The following is a 25,161-nucleotide window of genomic DNA, read 5'->3' as shown; positions in this document are numbered from 1 at the left end:
CTGTTGAGAAGCCCGCAATTTTTCTTTTCCTAGGGAGTTGCAAAGTGGGTTTAGTACTGACCCAATTTTCATGGTCTTTGGGAAAGGGATGGCAGGGCAGCCTCTCTTCCTGAGTCTCAAGGAGGAGCATGACGTCATTCGCAGGGAAGTACAGGCCCCATGAGCCTTTGACTGTGAGGTCCTGTAATTGAATGGTATGGCTCATCTGTTGTCCTTCTCTGTTAAGCAAGAATTTGAGCCCTAGACAAAGCTGCTAAAATTTTGCCTACTCCTAGTGGCAGGATGTAGGAGAGGTGGGTGTAACCAGAGCAGAAGGACTAGAGACAAAGGTCTTGCAGGCAAATCATTCAGATTTAGGAGCGCACTCAGATAATAACAGAACATAATCCTAAACCTGAGTTATCAATAGCCCAGGCCCCAGGAAGGAGGTAAGTCTGACCATATACACTCTATCTGGAGCAGGAGAGGTATGCAGGAGATCAGGCAGCCTGACTAAGAAGAAACATCAAATAAGTTCCAGCTGACATTGTACCTCCTCAACTGCATTCTTAGCTATGCACGATAGTCTAGAACAGAGAAGTAAAAAAATTAATCTCAAATTGCATGCGATGTTTTTCATTGCATCACTGGTGTGTCTGTATCTTGCTGGATCCTTGAAGCTAGAATGGTTAATCCATTGTTTAACTTGTCACTGATAGAGTGTGCACAGATGTTTGATAACATCCTCCTGTGGTACTTTCTTGAGGTCTCACTCTGTGCTTAGGGGTTCAGTGGCAAGTCAACCAGTTGTCTTCTCTCCTCTCAGAGTCAGTGTCCTGAGCACAAGGCTAAACTACATTTCACTCATAGGCCAATGTGTAACTGGGCCACAGTCTTATTCTCTCGCCCATCCCTCCCCCCCTTCCATCTCCAAAAACACTAGTGAAGAGAATGAAGGCTAGTGAAGTCTTAAGAGAATGGAAAGCTAGCAACATTTGTGGCATTTCAGTTCAGAGTGCTGTATCTGAATTCAGAGATAGCAGCTGTTGAAGTTTAGATTATATCTCAAGTAACGAGCTTCAGCTTTTCTGGGTCTGGATGCTGTCACCTCCACCCATTTCTAATGTGTGCGCTCTGGCAGGGGGCAGTCAGGCAAAGTCATAGATGTACATTTTAAAGCTTAGTAACCTTCAAAGGAGAAGGCTGTGCTCGGTTTTTCTTGACGCTCAACTACACAGTATCAACGTGAAAAGAACATGGCACCAAAGATGCTTCTTTCCAAATGCATTCACTTCAGGGCCCGTTTAATTGACTAAAAGTACATTACCAAAAGTAAAGGCTCCAACTGATGGTTAAAATTTAAGCCTCTTGTGATGAGTTTAACACAAAACACATTTAGAACACTGAGTCCTGCCGTGTCTTCTCGCACCACTCTTTGCGGCTGGGTAAAGATCAAGCACAATAAAGCATATAGCCAAACCCCACAATGTACATGATTGCTTTGGTTAAATTATAAAAAGGGCTAAATTCTAGCTTATCCACGTCATGTTATCTGGTGAAACTGATGATATAATTATTAAACTGCTCAAAATACCAAAGCCATGTGTGTCTGCTTATTTGTATTACTGTGTAAATGGGAAAAAAGTATAACAGTGTTAGAGAATAAAACTGAATGAGCTTCCAACACGGCTGCTACTCTGAAATATGTACTGGTGGAGCTCTGCAGCCCCTCATTTCCTCATCCAAAGGGCAAGAAAAATTCCAAAGCGCAAATACTCTGGGATTTATAGGCCTGATTGCAGAGCTGACGCTTGGCCAGCAGAGCTCCTTAGCAGGCCAAAAGAGAAGTAGTCTTTTCCTCAGGTATGAAGTGGGTTGGCCGATAGCATTGACTGAGATGCGGTGAAGATATGAACAGAACGTTTACATTCCCACTTCCAGCTAAAAAGTCCTTTGAAGTATGATCAATTGATTTCTTGAATGCTTAAAACAAGCAAACTTCTGCAGAAAATGGGATCCATATGCATGTTTTCTCATGAGTTCCTTAGAAAACAATAGTCAAAACTTAGATGTGCATATGTGCTTTTAATGTAATAGTCTGGCTATTTTATAGATTCTGCCACCACCCCACCCCTCAAGAATGGATATTCGTACAGAGGCTCAAAACCTGGCCCCACTGAAGTCAATGGGATTTTTAATCACTAATTTCAACAGAATAAAGAAGTGGCTCTTTGAAGGCTGAGATTCACTCCAGTGGGCCAGTGGTATTTGGGTGATGCATAGAAGTTGTGTTGGTCTTCCGTATAGGGATGAATTTCACCCCAAGTTAACTAAGTTGTGGATAAATTTTGAATTAACACCGGAGGTAGAAATTGGATCAGATCCAGTAAGACTCAAGCCAAACCTTCACTCAAAAGGGGCCATTTCCATAATTATTTTGTTTCTTGACTCCCAGAGAACAAATGAGAGCCTTCCATTTTGGCCCTCAATGATATTGGCAAACAAGTGTTTTAAGGCTATACCCACTACCATATCAATTCCCCCCATGTCTATTTCTGGTTCTGTATTCTACCTGAACTTTGCTGAGAGAATTTCCAGAGCTAGATGGTGACAGGAGGCTTCAGCGAATGTTAAACTTAGTTGAAAATTTTGGTCTATCTTTCTTCAGCCAAATGTCTGGAATGAGCCAAGAAAAAATAGCCAGGAAAACTCTACAACAACATTGTGTTAATCAATTTTGCATGCCCAAGATAAAACACACATGAATAAAAACCCTTATGTATATACCATGCGTCTTTTCTTCTGTAACAGAAGTGACTTTCAGGTGAAAATATTTTATGACTACAATGTCAATACTACATTGACCCAGTGTTGTTTAATACTTGGCGGAAATATAGCCCCAAAATCTCAAGTTACCCTGGATGACTTGGCATACTCTCTTTTGAGGATTAAGATCATTTATTTCACATAGTCATATTTCATCATGATGAGGGTTCATTCCAACCCAAATACATTGCAACACCTCACCACCATTTTTGCTAAATATCAAAAAGTAAATAATTTGCAACTGACTGCTATTGAGAGTCTTTGCATCAGAAAAGAAACTAAATAAAAGCTAAAAGGGTTAAAAAAAATAAAAAGACAAGACGCAGCTTTTTGTCATAAAGAGCAAAGTGGTGAAATGGGAAGAAACACAAGGACAGGAGTGCATCGGGGTAGAATGAAAACAACTCTAGAAGGTTGATTTGGGATGCTGAAGTACAGTGGGTGTAATATATATATATATATTTTTTTATAATTATATAAATTGATCTGAAATTGTATAAGTGTCTTCAAGCAAATCTCCATCCTGGTTGTTCTTACGAATAAGTTGTGTAGTTAGCCAGTCTGATGTGACAGATGCTGACGGAGGCCCTGTCTTATTCCTAAACTTCCTCTTTTGTCCTCTCCCCATTAGTGTCTTATGGCTAGTTTAGCCTCATTATTACTATCATAGGACCCACCAGTCCCAATTGAGCTCCAGGTGCCCTTGTTCAAACACATAGTAAGAGAGAGTCCCTGCCCCAAAAACTTGTCTGAATAGATGAGACACAAAGCTGTCTGCAACTGCAAAATATGATGTTTTTAAACTTTTTCTCTCTCGTATTATGATTACGATGCTGACCTTTTTTCAATCAATCAGTTTATAGATAGAGGAATTATTTATTATCAATATTAATCTAATAATAATTTAATCTAATCCTTTCAAGTCTAAATTATGGAGCATAGTGGCACTGCCCCAGGCTAGAACTTTGTATTTTTCTCCTAATGCAACACTTTAAAAAAATAAAATAAATAACACGCTCCTAGAGGGATCAAGTATCAGAGGGGTAGCCGTATTAGTCTGAATCTGTAAAAAGCAACAGAGGGTCCTGTGGCACCTTTGAGACTAACAGAAGTACTGGGAGCATAAGCTTTCGTGGGTAAGAACCTCACTTCTTCAGATGACTTCTGAAGAAGTGAGGTTCTTACCCACGAAAGCTTATGCTCCCAGTACTTCTGTTAGTCTCAAAGGTGCCACAGGACCCTCTGTTGCTTTTTCCTAGAGGGATATTGCATTTGTTTAAATAAGACAACTGAAAACAATCATGAGTTTGCCTCATTTCCGCTCTTAAATGTTGCCTTTTTGATGCCCTACCAGTATAGGTTGATGTTTATTGCATCCAGTTTAGCAACAACCTACATTGGAAACAATATTACTAGCCACACACACGGACTGCGTAGAATCCCACAGACGATGAAGGTTCTCAGTTGTTGGCCAAAGCAGTCACTCTTATCTTAAGCCAGTGAGCGGAAAAGTGAAATTACAGCTTGATTCTAAGCAGAGAACTATTAAAGCTCTGCAATCTCTGTTAATTCCTCTACACTACCTTTCTCTCAATTCTTAAACGTAATTTTTTGTTGGCACATCTTCCTTTGGACTGAAATTCACCCTTTGTTCAGGGCCAGTACAAGACTGCTGAAGTCCCTTTTAAGCCTTCTGAGAGGCCCAAACCTGCAGATGCTTACAGTCACAATAAACTTTAGTCGTATCAGTTAACTTCAATGGGACTACTCACATGTAAAGTTACACATGTGTAAGTATCCTAAAAGCCTGATTTTTCTCCTGTTGAAGTCAATTGGAATTTTGTCACAGGTTTCAAGGGGAGTATGACAGGATCCTTAAAAAAAAAAAAGGGGGGGGGGGTAGATCAGGAAAATGTGGTCTATTGGGACAATAAGTGTACCCTGTAACCTATCTGTTTCCTTAGCCTGGTAAAGTAGATCCTCTAAACATTCATTAGGGATCCCTAGGATTGTCTCTGTGTTATGTTTGCACAGCGCCAGGGGCAGCTCCAGGCACCAGCGTAGCAAGCGCGTACCTGGGGTGGCAAGCTGCGGGGAGCGGCCTGCCAGTTGCTGTGAGGGCGGCAGTGAGACAGCCTAGGGCGGCATGCCTGCAGGAGGTCTGCTGGTCCCGCGGCTTCAGCGGCAATTCGGCGGCGGGTACGCTGAAGGCACGGGATCGGCAGACCTTCCGCAGGCATGCTACCGAATCCACATTACAGCGGACCTCCTGCAGGCGTGCCGCCGAAGGCTGCCTGACTGCCATGCTTGGGGTGGCAAAATACATAGAGCCGCCCCTGTACAGCGCCTAGCACAATGGGGTCCTGGTCCATGACAAGGGCTCATAGGTGCTATAGTTATACCAACAAAAAACATATGAAGCCTGTTAATATTTGAAGATTTGACTAAGTCTCTTTACCTAATTAATAAACTAGTCTCAACCCACATTGGGTGTCCCCCTGCAAAAGAAAACACTGGAGTTTCTTCCAAGGTTGAAGAATAATCAATGACTAGGACTTCTAAAGTGCTACAGTAACACACCTGTTAAATAAGACGATTAAATATTTCTTCTTGGGTGAAACACTTGCGCCTGACAGATTTTCTGTTGATTTGTTTAAGGCCTGCTCTAGCCACTATCTTCAGTCTTTGATGTTAAGCAGGAGTGGTGTAACTACAAAGACTTCAGGGATGAATGTAGCCTCAAATGACTAAAGTGCATTGGCTGTATACCTCCGGAATTTATAAAGTCAGCCATTATTAAAGAGGCACAGAATGATGCAATTAACACCAGTCAAAAAAATCAGTCAGATAGTTATGAAGAAGATTTAAGAACAATATTTGCTTCCGGACCTCATGAGAAAGTCTTTAAAATAATATCCGATGACAAAAGGAAAAATGCATCTCTCAGCTGATAGACAATGGGGCATGGAGTCTTTTAGGAAACATTTCACAACTAACAAATTGTCAGATCATTGGGGCAGGGATAATTTTTTGTTCTGGGTTTGTACAGCACCTAGCACAATGGGGCTAGATGACTAGGGCTCCTAGGTGCTATGGTAATAAAAAAGAAAATAAACGCTAATAAATGCTCTTCCTTCTCATTAATCAGTCGAGTGCATACTAAAGAAATGGTTCTCATTCAATGCTGTGCCAAATAGAAATATAAAACTCAGGCGGTATTTCCAGAAGGGGTCTATACGTCAGGAGCGGGGAGACATGATAAAGGAGTGCAATGGTGATATATTTGATGATGTATCAAAATGAATGTAATTCAGCAATGGTGACATTATAGAAATTATACAGATACTCCATTGATGGGGTCCACACAAGGAGCCAGATCTTCATGGGATGTCAATTGACATAAACCACTGACTTTCAATTTACACCAGCTGTTGATCTGGTACATAGATTAGCTAGATTAAATGAGGTCTAGAAGCATTTGTCAAAACTTAGTTTTGAAACAAAAAACCCTACACAAATATGCAGCATAAATTAAGACATTAATTTATTTGGAGAAAGATAGCATGGAAAATAATATCTACTCTGTTCAGAATTAAGAAAGCTAGCTCATCTGTGTTTAACAATGTTCTGTAAAAAGAAGAGGACATCCTACCATGGTTAAAGTGAACAAACAAAATGCCACAAAAAGGAATTAAAATGTAAAAATAAAAAACCCAACAAAATGATGAGAAATAGGTTTAAACCTCCCTACTCTATTTTCCATCTGGATGGGCTGCTAAAGCATGTTTTGTCTTCTGAATTGAGACACTTCCTTCTAATATTTGACTTAAGGTAGAGAAAGTATGCACAAGGCAGGAGTCTTCCTTTCCAATGGAAATATCCTTCCAATAAAAATTGTCTGAAAGACGAGAGGTACTTTCAAGAAAAATATTTTACAGACTTTTTATTTTTTAAAACACTGTTTACGTATCTCTCGGCTGGGGACTTTGGGTTTCTGAGGAGTTGTAAAGTTAGAACATAAAGAAAAATAAGAGAGAGACAGAAGCTGCCTTTTTTGACAGAATCATCAAAGCACAGCAAACGGAAATACTGTAGGTGGCACCAATTCATCTCCAAGACCTTTTGCTTTTATTAAAAGAAAAGGCTGTAAAGCAGCAGGAAGGCAAGAAGTAAGAAAACACATTGTGTGCACCATCGAAGTGAGAAAATGAACAGACAGTACTATGTTTTGCCAGTTTCGGAAACTAGTGAGCGAGACAAAGTTTTATGACAAGGGGGCGACCCATAACACCATGGGATTGTAATAGGGAGTCACAGAGAACAATAAATGGTTTCAACCTAAGATCACATAAAAGTACTTGAGAGTCCTGTGTGGCTTTCTATTTGCTGCTTCTGGAGGACCCACCCCTGCCCCCAAATAATTGTTAAAGCAATACTGCCAAGGTTGAAAGGGCTAGATTAGATTTAACTGCTATGGGTACGTGTATCTGCAGTCACTCTGCAACAAAGCCATGGGGGTGTGCAGCACAAAGAATAGTATTGTTTTCTTCCAGAGATTTTTTGATCTTGAGGCTTCTGGGTGTGGTGGCCTGGTTTGTCAAGTGTTAATTGCTCGACTGTTGACTCAGGCTTTAAACCTCTTCCAACTATTAATTTCTCCACTTAGGATCTCTGCAGAGGTCATCTATCATCACATCACAAAATATTCTGATTCAATCAAGATTGGCTAAAAGCATATATATTTAAAGCAGTAAGAGGAGACATAGAAAGTAGATTGTTGATGTTCCTTAGGTTCTTAAAATGGACAAGTACAATCTAAAAACTTGGCTAGTTATGATTTACAGGACTCAGTATTGTTTTATGATGGTTTTCTTTTGATTATTTAATTTGTTCTTTTTACCCCCCTTTCCCTGCCCCCATATTTATTCACAGTGATTTTTGTGGTGGTTGATTTCTTGACTTTTGTATATTTTCCTTTGAATGTGAAGAGTAACAAACAACAATGAAAGTGTTTCCTAACTGGCTGTAGATGAATGCACCAACTGCTGCTTGCTGCGTTTAGGCAGCTTGCCAGAACAACGGTTCTATGCGGATGCACAGGCAGACAGCACCACACTTTGAGCAACTGACGTATTTCAAGTTGATAGGTTTTTATATTTCTTTTCCCCTTGGAGGGGGGGGGGGGAAGAAAACTCTCTCATTGAAGTCAAAGGAAGTAGTTTGAGGCAGGATTACACATTTAATGTCAAACCCAGTTTGCCATGACCTCTTCTTTCCCACCCAATATAAATTAAGGGCCTAATTCTGATGCCGTTCTACTGGGTAAATTCTCATGGACATCAATAGGAGCTTTGTCTGGAAAAAAAATAAATGAAGTGGACCACCAAATGGGATTTCCAATAACCAGTATGACCTCCCAAAGATGAAAATCCAGGGCTAAGCTTGCAAACCCATTACTCATGTGAGTAGGTTTATTGTCTTTAGTGGAACTATTCATAGAAATAAGAGTTTGCAGGATGGGCTCCAACCCACAAAGTTCTCATCCTCTTTGGACTGAAAAGTCCATCACAAAACACCCATTGACTTCAAAGAGAAAGGGATTGGGCCCCACCACAGATTGTTCCTCTTCAACTCTTTATTGCTGAAAAATTTAAATTAGCCTGTCCAGGCTGTTATTTCACTGTGTCACAGACAGTGATTGCAAGTCAGAGTAAGCCAGTATAAAGCTAGTGTCAAACTGAATACCCCACAGAGATTCTCAGATTTAGCTGCATATTGTCTCTCTCAAACAAATATCTGTTGCAGGGAAGTCACATCTCAGTAGAAGACTGATGAAATTGAACACAGTTTCCATTCTAACAGTAAAGTCTCACCAGACAGACCACATATAAATGGTTTCACATCACAAGTCCCACATGAATGAATTTCAGTACTTCCATGCATTCTTTACACAGCTAGGTTAAAGTAGTGGTGGTACCCCTGGGAGTACGCAGAGGCCTAGTTTTAGAACAGTCTACATAAAAAGCGCGAGTGAAGCCAGTACAAACTAAAATGTCATACAGACTATAGAGCAGTATAAACAAGTCATTTACTATACACTGAACTGTAAGTACCATATTTATATTCCAGTTGATTTTATAATTATATGGTAAAAATGAGGAAGTGAACAATTTTTCAGTAACAGCGTTCTGTGACACTTTTGTATGTTTATGTCTAATTTTGTTAGCAAGTAGTTTTTAAATTAGGTGAAACTTGAGGGTACGCAAGACAAATCAGATTCCTGAAAGGGATACAGTAGTCTGGAAAGGTTGAGAGTCACGGGGTTAAAATGTTACTTTTTAATGGTAATTTAAGAAATGTAGTTGCTGGTATGTTATGTTTAGACCTGGGTCTCCCGTGATTACAGTAAATACCCAGAGGAACGGCCTTTTTTGTTTTCTCAGGAGAAAAAACACTATTGGGAAAGATTCTTACTTGAAGTTGGCCAGAAGCCTATCCTGGGCTCTCTATAAAGGGGACACTTAAAAAAAAAAAATTAAAGGGAACGTGTGGTGCCACTTTAAGAGTAGTCTCCCTTCAATTCTGCTTGCTTTATCGAGGATAGAGCAAGCAAATTATGTGACCTGTTGTATGCACTGTGGCTAACCTTGAGCTACCACAGTACATGCAGTGCAACAAGAGACTGAATCCTCCATTGCAATGAACTGGCTCTGCTTGCCAGCCCTCCAGCCTTATTGAAGCTCTAAAGTGCATTAATGCTGTGAGAGGTTGTCATTGACTCACTGGGACAATTCCCCCCCCCCCCGCCCCGCATCTTCCATCAGACACTGATACAAGGGTTAAGGAAACTTTTTCTTTAGGTCAGCAGGGGTTCCCCAAGTCAAAGCACCCTCTCCTTTTCACTTGAAGCTTCTCAGAAGGAACCCACACACATTAGTGTAGGTATTTTGTACCACATCCAGCCCTCTGATACGACAGCAATTCAGGAGACTTAATTAGGAAGCCTGGTTGTGAGGTGAATTGATCACTTAGCTAACTACTCATCTGAGGCTTCATCAGATCATCTCAGAGTGAATCTATTTGGAGAATGGTCACTAAGTTGCTGGGAAGGGGGGGCAGGGGAGAGAGGTTCACATTTGCTGACTGCCAGCCTCTCCCCATGGGGTTTTCTCCCTCCTGCTCTCTACATTTGCCTTTTCTTGCTTTTATACCTGCATTGTGACCATCTGCTTCTGCAGTTCATAAAGACTATGGAACCTTTAAAAATAAGCAGATGGAGATTTCTAAAAGTCTTTATACACACCTAGAGATGCAGAGAGATGCCTGGTGGGATTTGCATCGGTTGGGTGCCTAACTCCCATGGGAGTTGGTGCTCAGGCCCTTTGAAAATCCCCTCTAAGCACCTTGTCTTTAGATGCCTAAATACCTTTAAAAAGCTGGCCCTCAGAGGCAGCAAGGATTGATACACAAGCTGCGCAACCCCAGGAGTAGTTTTGGAAGGCGCTGTGGTTCAGGGTAGGTCTACTCTGGAGCTGGAGGTGTAATTCCTGGCTCAGATAGACAATCAGACCTCTGCTGGCTCTGGCCGATCTTGTGTACTAAATATAGCAGTGTAGCTGCAGCTGCCTGGGCAGCGGAATGGACTGGCCGTCCTATGTCCATACCCTATGGCTTCAGATGGAATTGCATTTGGGGCAGCTACACACTCTGCAGCGGCTACATTGCTATTTCTAGCATGCGAGCTCAATCAGGACTAGTGCAGATATGCCTATCCAAGTTAGGAATTACACTTCCAGCTCCAGTGCCGAGGTACTCTCAGAAGCACAGTTCCATCACTGCTTCCCTCTTCTTCTGGGAGAAGCAGGGGTCATAATTTGCTCCTGACCTGTACCAGCAGTAAATTACACCACCTTGCGCAGTGGCTCAGCTGTGCTGGCCAGTGGCTGGATGGAAAAAGCCATGGTTCTGCCCATTTCCTGTCCTTTCCCTAGCTATCTGCTGTAGGTCCTAAGATCCAAATAGCTCCCTCAGGGGCATTAGGAAATTCTTATTTCTCTCCATGGGAACATAGTTCAAGTCACAATCTAGCCCTAAATAATAATAATAATTATTATTATTATTATTATTAATAAATTGCACAAAGAAACCCTGCAAACCCATCAAAGGCACCAGTCCTTGCCAAAACCAATAGATTAAAACAAATTTGAAGTTTCTAAGCCACACTGTTTTGGAGTTCCGATGAGCCAAAAAACAAACAAAAAAAAACATTGTGTGAGATCACCTAATTTTTTGGATCCTTCTTATCTCCCATATGCCTCATCTGATTTGCCTCAGACTTTCCACCCTAGTATACTTTGTCTGTGAAATTGCAGCTGAATTGGATTAGGTTTGGCAAAGATAGAGGTCAGTTAAAAAAAAAAAAAAAAGTCTTAGGGTTGAGGGTTAAAAGTATTTTATTGTCCATACGGTCTACTCTTCATTTGCTATCCCTCTCACCTGCACACAGTAGTCACATCTTGTAAGAAAACCACAAAAGCAGTGCATTGCAAGAGAAAAATTAAACCCAAAAGGAATTTTACCTACTACCCCCCCTCCATTTCCCAACAAGATGGTCATTTTTTGTTGTTGGCAAGGCTTCCATTTAACTACTCCATTCTCCAAGCCCCCCATATTCCAGTTTTTAATGTCAGTCACAAGTTAGCCAGTGCCTTCAAAGCCAGGGCATCACTTTGCTTTTTATTCAGATAATATATTTGGTTTGAGATGGAAGTGGGGAAAGTTGGACACAAAAGTTATGTTTAGTGAGAGGGACTTTCACCTTCCCATTGAGACAGGTTCACCCCCCCCCCCGATCTAGTTGTTGTCAAAGCTGTATGCTAATTACCACTAAGAGTTAGTAAAGGGACCAAAAAGGGATATTGAGAATATAGTGGGGAAATCAAAAACAACAAAAATAAGGATTAGGGTCTCAGAGGTCATGGGTCCTGTTGAAGTCTCTGGGTGAATCTTTCTATTGATTTCATTGGGCTTTGGATCAGGTCCATGGAGTCCAATAGAAGGGGGAAAAAAGGTGTATTGGGGGGGAGTAAACGTAATGACCCCGATGTGAATGGTCAGTAAATCAACCCCGGAGCTTCAGTACAAAACTCTACTACTCAAACTGAATAAATAATTTCACTAGTTTCAGGCGCAGTGGTCTGTTATCCTCTTGTGAATGAGTCACGGAAGGGGGATGAGACATACTTCGCCTGTATGTGCTGCATGTGTGTGTAGCGGGGGGGTGGGTGGGAATGATGAGAGGAGAAGGTGCAAGAGACATACCAACACTGAAATGGCGCATTTTTTTTTAATTTAAAAAAAAGGAATAGGTCATTAGTACATTGACCTACTGGGTGACTTTGGGCAAGTCACTTCAACTTTCTATGCCTCCGTTTCCCCACTTCTGAAAAGGAGAGGATACTTTAAAAAAAAAAATACACAGAGCTCTACAAAGGACTACGCTATAAGAACACTGTTACTATGTGCACAGATACCAGCAACTTAGTATTGTGAGTTACCCAAAGCAGCACAAAGAATGCAAAAATAAGAAGATCTGCTGAAAATTAAACTAACTAATAAAAAGTTAGGGGTATTGCATCATTAAAGAAAAGAGAGCCACAGGCAGGATAGACTTGGTTTAGCTGCTGCCTACCTTTCTTGCTATACAATATCTGCCCATTCTTCCTTTGGAAGGGTTAGCCAAAGAGGGCTTGACCCAACAACCCTTGATACAATCCAAAAGCGAACAGAAAGATTTCCACTATCTTCAAAAAGAAGAGAGTGTGAGACAAACATTAAGCTCTTAGAATGGGTAATGGAATAAAAAGGTCTTATTTACAGAGTTGGTCAAAAACGTTGGGGAGGGGAGGGGGGAACAAACCCCACCTAGTTTCACAAGCAATTTCCAATCCTTCAAAATAAATTAAAAAAATATATATATACAAATGGACTGATGTATAGCTTTATCAAAAAGTTTCATTATTTTTAAAAGAAAATTAAAGCTATAGAAAACATTATGAAAGTGATCAGAATTTTGTTTACCAAAACATTCAATAAAAATATTTTAAAAATTAAAAGGCAACATTTTTCACAAAAACAAAAAGTTTAACAATGTTGACAATTTTAGTGAAAATTTCATTTTGAAGAGGCCATCTTTCAAGGAAAAACCTTTTCATTAAGAAAACATGGAGCAACTCCCTTTCGTTAGTTAGCTGCGCAAACTGTCGTTTTTCTGAGTTGTACAAAATTCATACCTAAAAATTGAAATTCTGCTTCTGATTTCATAAATGGTTGCCGTGCATATGGCTGAGATCCCACAAAACCAGGGATGATGTTACACAAAGTAGATAAAAGACTTTTAATAAAATCCCATAAGAAAAAAAGTGAGGCAAAAACACTCTCTCTCAACTGAAGGTTTTCCAAGGCTTTCCATGAGGTATCATGGAAGCTCAACCACTGACTTCAGGGGTGCAAGATCACAGCCTAAGGCCCCAACTCAGCAAAGCACTTAAATAAGTGCTAAAATCGCATTGAAGTCAATGGGACTTAAGCATGTGCTCAAATGTTTTGCTAAATAGGGATGGACAACTGAATTGGGGTTTTATATATTTAGTACCAGCAATTTAATCCTAATTTGATCATTTTTACATCCAAAATTACAAACTAAATTTACTGTTTATTTGGACAGCGCTGTGTCTTTGCTACATTGTGTTGGATACTGTAAGCAACTAGCTACATTTGAGATCTTAAAATTCCTAGGAGAGGGAATGGGAGTTCAGAATCATTAAACAAATCCACCAGAGTATGTTTGCTAACATACTTTCCTGATTTTCATGATTTATTGAGTTCTTCTAACAATTCAATCCTCTTCAGTTGCTTTCAAGTGTGACTTAGGATCATTCTTGGAAAGATTAAGGGATATGCACCATGCTAAATTAAGAAAAACACAATAATGATATTATACTATTCTATAATTACATCCAAAAATGTACTAAGAGAATGTTAAAGCTGCAAAGTTAAGCATTCAAAAATTAAAAAGAACCAGTATTAAGGTTGCCTGTTCTCCCAGTACACTGCTCTGCCACTGACCCATTTTATGAGCTTGGGCAAGTGACTTAGCCAATCTGTGCCTTATTTTACCCATCTGCAAAACCGATAGAATATGTATCTGATGTACCTCATGGAAGTGTTGAGTGGCATCATCCTTGTAAAATCTTTGAGGTCCTTATGTAGAAAGTGCTCTTTCTATAATCTGATTAAGTACTATTACTTTCCATTCTAATTTGAGAGTGGTCAGGCCAGTAAGAGGGGTATATGTTCACCCAAGTGTTTGCCATCTTGTTCCTCTCCATTCATGTTTTGTTTGCTTAAATACTACTTCTTTGTGGCTTAACCCTGCATCCTGAACCATTTGGCTGAAGAAGAAAATCCAAAATGGAGGACATTTCATTTTGAGAACACTCTCTCTCTCCTGGGTGAAGTTAATGTGAATTAGGCTGAGTGGCCACAGCCCTATGGGCTTTTTAAGAGAGTCTGGGCTCCCCATTTTGGCACCAAAATCAGTGGTCAGATTTACAGAAGAGCTCAGCATGCTGGAAAGAACCTAACAGAGAAGCTGTGCCTTTAGTGATCCCTTATTATTTAAGGGATCGTCAAAAAAGTTAAGAGCATGAGGTCTCTGTGGGAGCTGCCTTACACTGAGGCCCTCTCCCCTCCCTCACATACACCCTCAGGTCCCTGCTAAGCTGGAAAGGGGGAGCTTGGGGCTGAAGCTAGTAGGAGCAACCCAGCCCCAGGTTGATCCTTCCCTAGGTTCCTTTTGCTCCCCAGGTCTCCCTACCCTGTGGCTGGTCCGGTTGCCTTTGTCCCACTTTCCTTACACCCTCCCTGTAATGGGAGGGCCTGAAGGGCCTGGAGAAGGGGGTCAGAGCAGCTGGTGGAGTGCACAACCACTTCACTGCTGGACCTGCTCCCTGTGTGTTGCGGGAGGCTCCTGTGACCCACAGGAGGCTTAACACATCTAGGAGCAGAGTTCCCACCAGTACTCCTTTAGTTGCATTGATCCCTAACCTCCCTACCCACTTCCATCACCTGAGGGTCAGGGCGGAGACACGAACCGCAGGCCCAGTTTTTAAGGCAGCAGCAGGAGCCACTGCTGCAGCCCTCCCACCCCACCACTGTACCCACCGCCCTCGGCTCCAACCACCCTTATCATTCCCTCCCCCAACTGAGACCCCTTATTCACACACACCCACTTCTGCTCTGACTGATCTGCCCTAGGACTTACCCCTGGAGTAGTCTGGCCATTCCCACTTTCCCTCAGCTTCTGGGGAAGCCTGTCTAGTCAACCTCCCATCTTCCCTCCTTGGGCTGGGGGAGGGGCACTGCCCCCTACTTCATTGGAAGAATCTATCTTCAGGGTAGGACCACTGACCTTCCCCCTCTTGTTGGAGTGGAAGCCCAGGCCCAATGCACATTGAGCCTGGCAGGCTCTGGCCTGACCCACTAATGGCTGAGCTGGGGAGCTCACCCCTTTGAGATGGAGAGTCCTGCCACACATGGTCTGGTCCCTCCACCAAGGGAACCCCAGTCTCTAAGGGGCAGGGCCTTAGTGGTAGCAGCCATACATATGAGGCAGTACCCTCCTTCACAGCGTCCAGGAGCTAGTAGACTCCATATATACCTGGCCTGAGCAGGAAGAAGGCAAAACTGCTCTGCCCCAAAATATGTCTCATTATGGACATAGTGCCTTGCTCAGTACACTTTACTTTGCCATCACCAAGACAAAAAGGGCCTCAATTCTCTGTTGGTCCCAAACTGCACTTTGCAGAGAGGTGGTGGTAGGGGAAGGAGGGAGGGAAAGAAACTGGCTTTAGCTGCCTTTGCACTTCTCTGTATTTTCAGGCCATCCAGTGGCCCACCCAGCCCTCGGTGTAAAGTAAAGGAGCTAGCTGTAGCTGGACTCCTAATTTTCATTTGGCTGTAATGGCCTCCTAGATGCTGTTCCACAGCCAAGAATACCCAGAGTACTCTGCCCTGGCCATGCCTCCGCTTTCTTCCACATATGTGATGGGGGGAGGGTGAAGAGCTATTTTGACACCTTGCTACCAGCTGTGGGAACCTCCTTGTTCAAAGCATTCCCTGGAGCTGAGTCTGAGGCCTGGGGGAAGTAAGGGAAGACAGAAGCAGGCCCAAAGTTTGCAGTGTACATTTGGACACTAGCAGCCAAACCACAAATACTAGAATACCCAGTAAAGCATAGCCTATAGAGACTCTTCCCACTGCCTCAAATCATCCACAGCCACACCCTACTGTGGTCCCCATATCTGTTCTTCCCTAGAAAACTCCCAGTTCTCTGAATCCCTATGTCCCGCCAATAATGCAGCCAATACAGAAGGGAAGTGAGCTGGTTGGACATTCAGTTATAACTAAGAACAAGGACTGAGACATAGAATCAGGGCCCTGTGTACGCTGTAGTCACAGAATTCACCCTGTGATGCAGATTTCGGCTCCAGAATCTGAGCTTTTAAGTTACATTTCTAGCCCCCATTATCGTGAAGAAAACAGACACGTGGACTGAGTGTAGCCAATGTAATGATGTCTGCCTGAGCTCATAGATAGCTTAATACAAAAGCTCTGTGAGGGGTGAAGCACCCTGTTCCTCTCAATGGGGTATTAACAAAGAGAACTTAAACAATCAGCATGGTTAACTCTTTCACTGCTGATTATTTTAGTAAAGAGAATTCAGCTAGTGCGCTTATCCCACAAATCCTAATTTGCTTCCCCCACCTGCCCAGGTGACAAAGCCCAGGGCATCCCATATCCAGTTACTCTAACTTCCAGCTCCCCTAACGACTTCTGCAGTGCAGATATGCGTTTACAATACCAACACCCATGGCACAGTTAAACCTGAAAGCATGGGAGCAGCAATGGTATAAAAGAAACCGGATTTAGTATAAACAAACACAGGGACTGCTGTATTGAGTGTATTATTCATTTTTATGTCCAAACAAATCTTCCTATTAAAGTGCATATGAAGCTGCTAAAAATGTTTTCACCAATGATGCAGAATCCAGAGCTCTTGCTACAGAATTTAGGTCCAGCTTGCTGCAGAGAACAAGGGGCTTTGGCTAAGCTATCGGATTTCTGGTATGAAAATATTATTTGCGTGTTTTTATGTGCAATAATTATCCCCTTTTCTTTACTTCTGCAGGTCATGGCTGCGCTGCTAGCCTCTGTGCAGCTGCTGGCAGTGGCTGTAACAGTTTACCTAGAGCTAGTGAGATCCATTCAAGGGGGCATCTATTATGGGATCAAGCAGCTGCCACCCCAACTCCCGCAATATCAGGCCCTTGGACAACAAGTACCTCACATGCCACTGGGCAAAGAAGGCATTCCAATGCAGCACATGGGCAAGGAGGTGCCACACATGCAATATGGAAAAGAATACCCTCATCTGCCTCAGTACATGAAAGAAATCCCCCAACTGCCTATGCTCGGCAAGGAGATGATGCCAAAAAAAGATAAAGGTAAACATAGAAAGTGAAACCACCTCCCACTCCTCTCAGATCCGCAGGGACCAACACTGGGTTAATATTTTAGAAACCATAATTAGTACCTAAGTGCAGATAAATAATGGTCATAAGACATCACTGCCCATTGTTTCTGCAGCCAGGGGCTTACACAGCCTGGCACGCACCCTGAGTGGTTGGCCAGGTTCCTGCCATAGAAGAGCATGTTCGGGTACATTCCCAATGAATGTGGCCGAATCTGCTTGTGGTAGAAGTGGGGAGGGGCCAAGCACCAGCTCACAGTGTCATTCACTCAGGTGTGGCCCAGCCACCCCTCCATCATGACAGGGGCAGCGGGGTGATGGGGGAGCAAATTTGAGTGAATAGCATTGCAACCTGGCGCTCAGTGTGGCAGCAACCTCAGTCAGGTTTGGCCTGGCCACCCCAGCTGCCTAGTTTGCCTATAGCGAGAGCAGCCCAATAACTGCTTTCCCCACAAAGGTAGATGTAACCAAGGTCACACACTGCTAGGGGCCCCCTCGTGGCCAGACATCGCACAACAGCTCACTTGCTGGGCTAGCCCCGACAGTTACTCCAGCACTGTGGCAGTTTCTCTGTCAGTAGCTCAGCCCTCTGGCTGGGTCCCCATATTAAGGCCACCCCTCCCAGGGCCACAGTCCTCCAAACAGTCCCAAACAAATCTCTTTATCACAAACAAAAATCCTTCCACCTCTCTAGGGCACTTCTTTTGGGCCAATAGGGAACCTAGTCCCACCCTGTACTCTAGCTTCCAGCCCAGCGCCCTGCGCTGAACAACTAGGTCCGCTCCTTTACCTGAGTTGCAGTTTTCTCTAGGCCACTTCCTATCCAGCCTTTTAAGGTCTCCTCTTGGTGATCCATCTCTTCCCTGCTTAATCAGGGTCTCCTCCCAGTCCTTCCTGCCTGGAGAGCTGGCCTTAATCCCTGGGCTTTCTGCCTAGCTCACCCTCCAGAGCTTTTCCCAGCTGAGTTTTATCACCACTTAAGCCTGGCTCTCATTCTATTACTGCAGTCACCTTCTGCTCTTTATGGGGAAGTGCCTGATTCCCCTCAGGTGGGATTCACTCTGTAATCAGGTTGGCTTATCCCCAGGCCCTCCAGCCCACAGGGCAAGCTATCCTGTCACAAGGGTTAATGGAGGAGGGCAGCTAATCAGCAGGGAATTTCTCTAGCCTGGTATCCTTTCCCTGCAGATCTATATAGAAAGGTCTGAAAACCTGCAGTCCACAGGGAAAACTTGTAGTATGGGTAGGTCTGCATCTGTAAAATGGAAGTAAAACTTATCTACTGTAAAAGCACTTAGTGTTTGTACAGTGCTTTGAAGATGTTAAGTGCTACATAAATGCTATGGGCTAGATCAGGGGTCGGCCAAACACTGCACGCAAGCCAATTTTGACTGGCACGCTGCTGCCTGCTGCAGTCCCGTCCCCCAGCCCCACTCAGCCCCCCCACCGCTCTCCCCTGCGGGGGCAGGAGGCAGAAGCTTGGTCCTGCGGCAGCCAAGCTTCCCCCTTCCCTACTTCTTTCCCCAGCATGGTGCTTTCCTGCCCCTCCTCCTCTCCTTCCCTGCGCCAATCAGCTGATGGCCCCAGGGTGGGGGAGGAGTGGCAGCATCTTCGCTGCTCCATAGAGGCAGAGAAGAGGTAGGGTCAGGGCCTTGGGGAAGGGGGTGGAACAGGGCATATCCCTTCCATCCCCCTGCCGTGAGCCGCTTGGGGCAGGGGGCTGGGAGCACCTCCGTGAGCCAAGCTCCGTGAGCACCTCCGTGAGCCGAGCACATCTGCCCTGCACTCCCACACCGCCCAGCCCTCTGCCCTGCACCCCCACAGCCCCTATCCCTCTGCCCTGACCCCTGAACCCCCCCACACCCCTACTGCCCTCTGCTGACCCCTGAACCCCCCATCTCCAGCTCTCTGCCCTGACCCCTGAACCCCCCCACACACCCAGCCTTCTGCCCTGAACTCCCCGCACACCCCCAGCCCTCTGCCCTGACCCCTGAACACCCCCCCAGGTCTGGGGTCCCGGCTGCTGGCCCCTTGCCAGCCAGCGTCCTAGCTGCAGGCCCCGCTCAGCCCGCTGCTGGCCTAGGTGAACAGAACCCCAGGCTGGCAGCGGGCTAAGCAGGCTGGCGGTGTAAGATCAGCATTTTAAATTAATTTTAAATGAAGCTTCTTAAACATTTTGAAAACTTTGTTTACTTTACATATAACAATAGTTTAGTTATATAATATAGACATACAGAGAGAGACCTTCTAAAAAACGTTAAAATGTATTACTGGCACGCAAAACCTTATATTAGAGTGAATAAATGAAGACTCGGCACATCACTTCTGAAAGGTTGCCTACCCCTGGGCTAGATTGTCCCTTGCTCTGTGTGCCTGTGCAGGGAATTAAGGGGGATTAAGAACTCCCTTTATGTTCCTACATGGGCTGTGCACATACTGTTTCCCTCTTACCCACGCACACAAGTGAGTGGGGAGGGGGCAGAGTTTTGACATCACCCTCCCCAAAGCACCAGCCAGAACAGCTGAGCAGATGCACAGGGTGTTATCGTTTGCTGCTGATATATGTCAACAAATCACTAACACCCAGCACTCACTTCTGAAACAAGGGAGAAGCAGGGCAGGAATTGTGCCTCCCAAAGGTACAATTCCTTCCCTGCGTTGCTACATATTTCCTCATACACAGGGCTGTGGCCAAGCTACAGTCTAGCCCGGACTAGTTTGATGCATTGAGCCAATACAGATTATTAAATTATTGTGTATCAAATCAGTTTAGATCTTTTAAAATGAAAGGGCACAATGTTCAGAGACAGAAAAGAATGGAGGTATGGGGCCATGCGAGGGAAAAATGGGTGATTTAGGGTTAATGGGGTAGAAAAGATTAAGAATGCCAGATTTAAGGATAATGCTGAAGATATCACACTGGTAAATACCTTTTTCTGGTTTTCATTGGTTAAGTTCAATTCTTAACATCTCACTAGAAATTTTTGTATATAGCCATCTGTCATCAATGCTGAAATACATTGACTTACTAAAAATGCATAGACTTAAGAAGTCTCGCATAAAAGTGGCATAAAAGTGTGTTTGGCTATTTAGCTTGTTTTGCTTATCAAACAAGGAAACGCTATCCCAGGAAAAACACTTTTTTGCTGGTATAAGCTGCATTTCCACTGGAAGAGATTTGTCAGGATAGTTACAATGGTATAGCTATACCAGTTCTTCTTTTTGCCTATACCAGCAAAACATTTAAGTGTAAACTAAGTCATCATAAGTCATCAACTAGAAGGGTGACATATTTATAGAAAATAAAGAGCTACTCAAAATTTAAGGTTTTTTTGCATTTCATCACAGACTTGAAAGTTGGCCCATATAGGTGGAAAATTGACTTAAGGTGTGGATAGCTTTTACATAAAAATGAAGGGAAGATTTTGAGGGGAAAATAATTATTTCACTTAAACTATGAATAAAGTGAAATTTGGGGTGCGTGACATCATTCAGAACAATAAAAGTGCTATGCTTAATGCTAATCAACAACTGGGGCCATGAGATGGTAGTACCTAGTGTATCTACCACAAATCCAAGCAATATCTAAATGAGACCAAGCTATTTAAACTGCATACATGATTTCCAATAAAGGTAAAATTATGGTTCATCTCTCTCTTTTCTTAAAAACAGAAATTCCATTAGCCAGTTTGAGAGGTGAGCAAGGTCCCCCTGGTGAGCCTGGACCAAGAGGGCCACCAGGGACCCCAGGATTACCAGGTCATGGAGTGCCAGGAGCCAAAGGAAAACCAGGTCCACAAGGATATCCAGGAATAGGCAAACCAGGTATGCCTGGAATGCCTGGAAAACCAGGAGCAATGGGGCTCCCTGGGTCAAGAGGTGAGATGGGACCAAAGGGAGAGATTGGACCTATGGGAATACCAGGGCCACAGGGACCACTAGGGCCTCCTGGACTGCCTGGAATAGGAAAACCAGGTGTTCAAGGATTACCAGGACAACAAGGAGTAAAGGGTGAACCAGGAATGAAAGGACCACCAGGACTCCCGGGGCTTCAAGGGCCTAAAGGAGAAAAAGGCATTGGGATTCCAGGTTTACCAGGGTTAAAAGGTCCACCTGGGCTACCTGGCCCTCCAGGTCCAGTTGGACTCCCAGGGATAGGCAAACCAGGAATGATTGGGTTTCCAGGACCACAGGGACCTATAGGTAAACCAGGACTTCCAGGTGAACAAGGGCCACAAGGTCTTCTTGGGGCACCTGGGATTCAAGGTCCACCTGGCCTTCCAGGTGTTGGAAAACCAGGTCAAGATGGAATCCCAGGCCAGCCTGGATTCCCAGGTGGAAAGGGGGAACAAGGCTTGCCGGGTTTACCAGGGCCACCGGGCCTACCAGGAATTGGGAAACCAGGATTTCCTGGGCCTAAAGGTGATCGTGGCATGGGTGGTTTCCCTGGAGCACTGGGGCCTAAAGGTGAGAAAGGGCACATGGGTCCTCCTGGCATGGGTGGGCCTCCCGGGGAGCCAGGTCAACCAGGATTACCAGGAGTAATGGGGCCATCTGGTGCTGTTGGTTTCCCAGGACCAAAAGGAGAAGGTGGACCTGTAGGGCCTCAAGGACCTATTGGTCCAAAAGGTGAGCCTGGCCTTCAAGGTTTCCCAGGAAAGCCAGGTTTTCCTGGGGAAGTAGGACCCCCAGGTCTTAGAGGACTACCTGGTCCAATGGGGCCAAAGGGAGAAGCTGGTCACAAAGGTTTGCCAGGCCTGCCTGGTGTTCCTGGGCAATTAGGACCAAAAGGGGAACCTGGAATCCCCGGTGATCAAGGCCATCAAGGTCCATCTGGAATCCCAGGTATCGCAGGACCCAGTGGCCCAATCGGACCACCTGGACTTCCAGGACCTAAAGGAGAACCAGGTGTACCTGGTCCACCAGGCTTTCCAGGAGTAGGGAAACCTGGTGTTTCAGGGCTGCAAGGACCACCAGGAAAACCTGGGGCACTTGGTCCACCTGGCCAGCCGGGTCTCCAGGGTCCACCTGGTCCTCCAGGTCCACCCGGTCCTCCAGTAATAATCCCACCCACCCCACCGGCCATTGGACAATATTTGCCAGAGATGGGGCCTGGCATCGATGGAGTGAAGACCCCACCTGGCTATATGGGCAAGAAAGGCAAGCATGGTGGCGCTGTCTACGAAATGCCTGCATTCACAGCAGAACTCACCACACCCTTCCCACGGGTAGGGGTGCCTGTGAAATTTGACAAGCTTCTCTACAATGGCAGGCAGAACTATAACCCACTGACTGGTATCTTCACCTGTGAGATCCCTGGGATTTACTACTTTGCCTACCATGTTCACTGTAAAGGGGCCAGCGTCTGGGTAGCTTTGTACAAGAACAATGAGCCACTGATGTATACATACGATGAATATAAAAAAGGTTTCCTGGACCAAGCTTCTGGAAGCACCGTCATTCAGCTGATGCCTGGAGACAAAGTTTATATTCAGATGCCATCTGAACAGGCAGCGGGACTCTATGCTGGGCAATATGTTCACTCATCTTTCTCAGGATATTTATTGTATCCTATGTAAAAACAAAACCAAAACAAAACAAACAAAACCCCCAGACAAAATCACAACTCTTTTCCTCTGCTTCAAACTTTTATACCATTGAAAGATGCATTTACTGACAGTTTTAGATCCCTTTTGTACAACAAATGAAACACAAAGTTTCACATTATGCACAGCTAGTTATAAAAATGGTGTGGTGAACATATTTAATGATGTGTATCAGGTTCATAACAGTTGTTCTGTATCCAATGGGGACATATTAGCTGTACATTATATATTTCTGTGATACCATACTTACTTCGTTTCATTCACAATAACGCAGTATTAAGGGTCAAATCTTGCATACATCACTCACTCCTGTTGCCTATTTAACTGAACATTGATCTAAAGAGCGAGGTGAAAAGATAACTTAAAATAAATAGAATGTGTCAGTATGAAATGATCTGATTTTTTATATATATATATATATATATATATATATATATATATATATATATATATAAAGTTTGAGTAATTTTTTTTAAAAGCAGGTTTTATCTAACCCTGCACCATAAGCAAAGATTCTCTTAGCTGAAATCCTTATTTTCCCCACATACAGTATCACGGAACAGTTTCTTCTAGTAAAACACTTAAGATGGAAAAGAATGTTAGCACAAGAGAATTTTAATTCACTGCTAGCTGAGGGCTTTATCCAAACAGCCATTGGAATCAAAAGGAAAATTGCCATCAACTTCAGGGGGCAATAGATCAACCCCTAATACCACAGCATTCAAGAAGCCTCCATATATATTTACAAAGCAGAAGGTAGACATGGTAGACCTGAGATATGGTTTTAGTCTAATGACTTTAGATATGTTATGCCAAATTATTAAAATAATGTAGCATTTTGGCCAATGAACGTCAGTGCAGTATAAAGACACGCAGTTTCCCATACCTTTGCTAAGAAACTGCATTCTGTTTGGCTTTTAAGAGAATGCGCTTGTTCTGGGATTCAGCCAAAATTAGCTTATTAATGAACATACAGCAAAAGTGGCACTTGCTGTTTGCTAAATAATAAATAAACTGGTTGAGATTGTCCAATAATTTTAATCTGTAATAAGGATCAAGCAAACTCTTTTACTTTTGTCTTATTTCCATTGTGTGGGGGTGCTGAGAGGTGTTGGGGGCCTCTGATATACAGGAGGTCAGACTAGATAATCTAATGGTCCCTACTGGCCTTAAACTATCACTCATCTGAGAACAATTTCATTTAATAACTGATTTCCAGTTCTTTTTATTTATGTTTTGTTACCAATTGCCTAGGTTTGTATATGAGCATACATAGGCATCAAGTGTGTGTGTATGTGGGGGAAGCAACATTTTTACAAGGTACTGTCTGTTCAACAATGGTGCTAATCTCACAGCAAAAAATTAATTACTGAGATTAATTTAAAAATATCTTAATACTGTACTTTTATGTGTTTCCCTTTTCAGTGTTGCACATCACACTATTGCATTAGTTTAAAAGTAGGCTGAACACACCTTCTATGTCTTGACTAATGCAACCCAATTTAATTCAAAATGAACAAGGTACTTCCATGCAGGAAAAAAAAAAAAAGATTTAACTGGCATGACCATTATTTAAATACAGAGTTTAATGCAGTGTATTACCAACACAGCACTGCAATGACTGTAGTGCGGTGCGTGATCTCAGATATTTTATGGAATGTTGGTGGCAATGGACAGTTTACCAGACACTGGTGACTTTGGTGAGTTTCCAGAATATGTATGAGATATGTCAATAGCAAATAATTTTTGTATTTAAATTTTTTGTACTGATTTGAAAAAAAATCTTATTAAATATCTAAAAAAAAAAGTTTCCCTTTATTAACAGAATGACTAGAAAGAAAGTTTGAAGCACCAAATTCGCATTTTGGAGCACAAGGACACTCAGAATCTATTAAAAACAAACCAGTGTGAATGATAATCTACAAAGGACATTCTTTTTTTGCAGAGCTTGCTATTAATCCATATTGCAAAGAAACCAATGTAATCGCTGAGCATTTACCAATAGATGGTGCCTCTAGAATCCTGAATGTGCTAATATGCAAATATCACTCTGAGAAAACACCACTGGTATTTCTACATAGGCCTTAATCCTGCATGGCCTTGCTTGATGCACAGCAGTGTGTGGTAGGTGTTGTGGAGGGAGGGAGGGAGGGAGAG

General features: G+C 43.3%; 1 protein-coding gene across 5 annotated transcripts in view; it reads left to right on the top strand.

Annotated features, from left to right (window-relative positions):
* COL8A1 (collagen type VIII alpha 1 chain) overlaps positions 1–24,609 on the top strand; it is a 118,475-nt gene extending 93,866 nt beyond the window's left edge. For all 5 annotated transcript variants that reach the window (XM_005283525.5, XM_042852940.2, XM_042852948.2 and 2 more), the window contains 2 exons: positions 17,057–17,372; positions 21,071–24,609. In XM_005283525.5, the coding sequence (XP_005283582.2) occupies positions 17,060–17,372; positions 21,071–22,977 (2,220 nt within the window). In that variant the 5' untranslated portion in view covers positions 17,057–17,059 and the 3' untranslated portion in view covers positions 22,978–24,609. The remainder of the gene's footprint in view (positions 1–17,056; positions 17,373–21,070) is intronic.
* The last annotated feature ends 552 nt before the right edge of the window (positions 24,610–25,161 follow it).

This window comes from Chrysemys picta, chromosome 1 (genome assembly GCF_011386835.1).
Source record: "Chrysemys picta bellii isolate R12L10 chromosome 1, ASM1138683v2, whole genome shotgun sequence".
Lineage (NCBI taxonomy): Eukaryota > Metazoa > Chordata > Testudines > Emydidae > Chrysemys > Chrysemys picta.
Note: the sequence above shows the minus strand (reverse complement) of the source record. Positions and strands in the feature narration are given on the sequence as shown.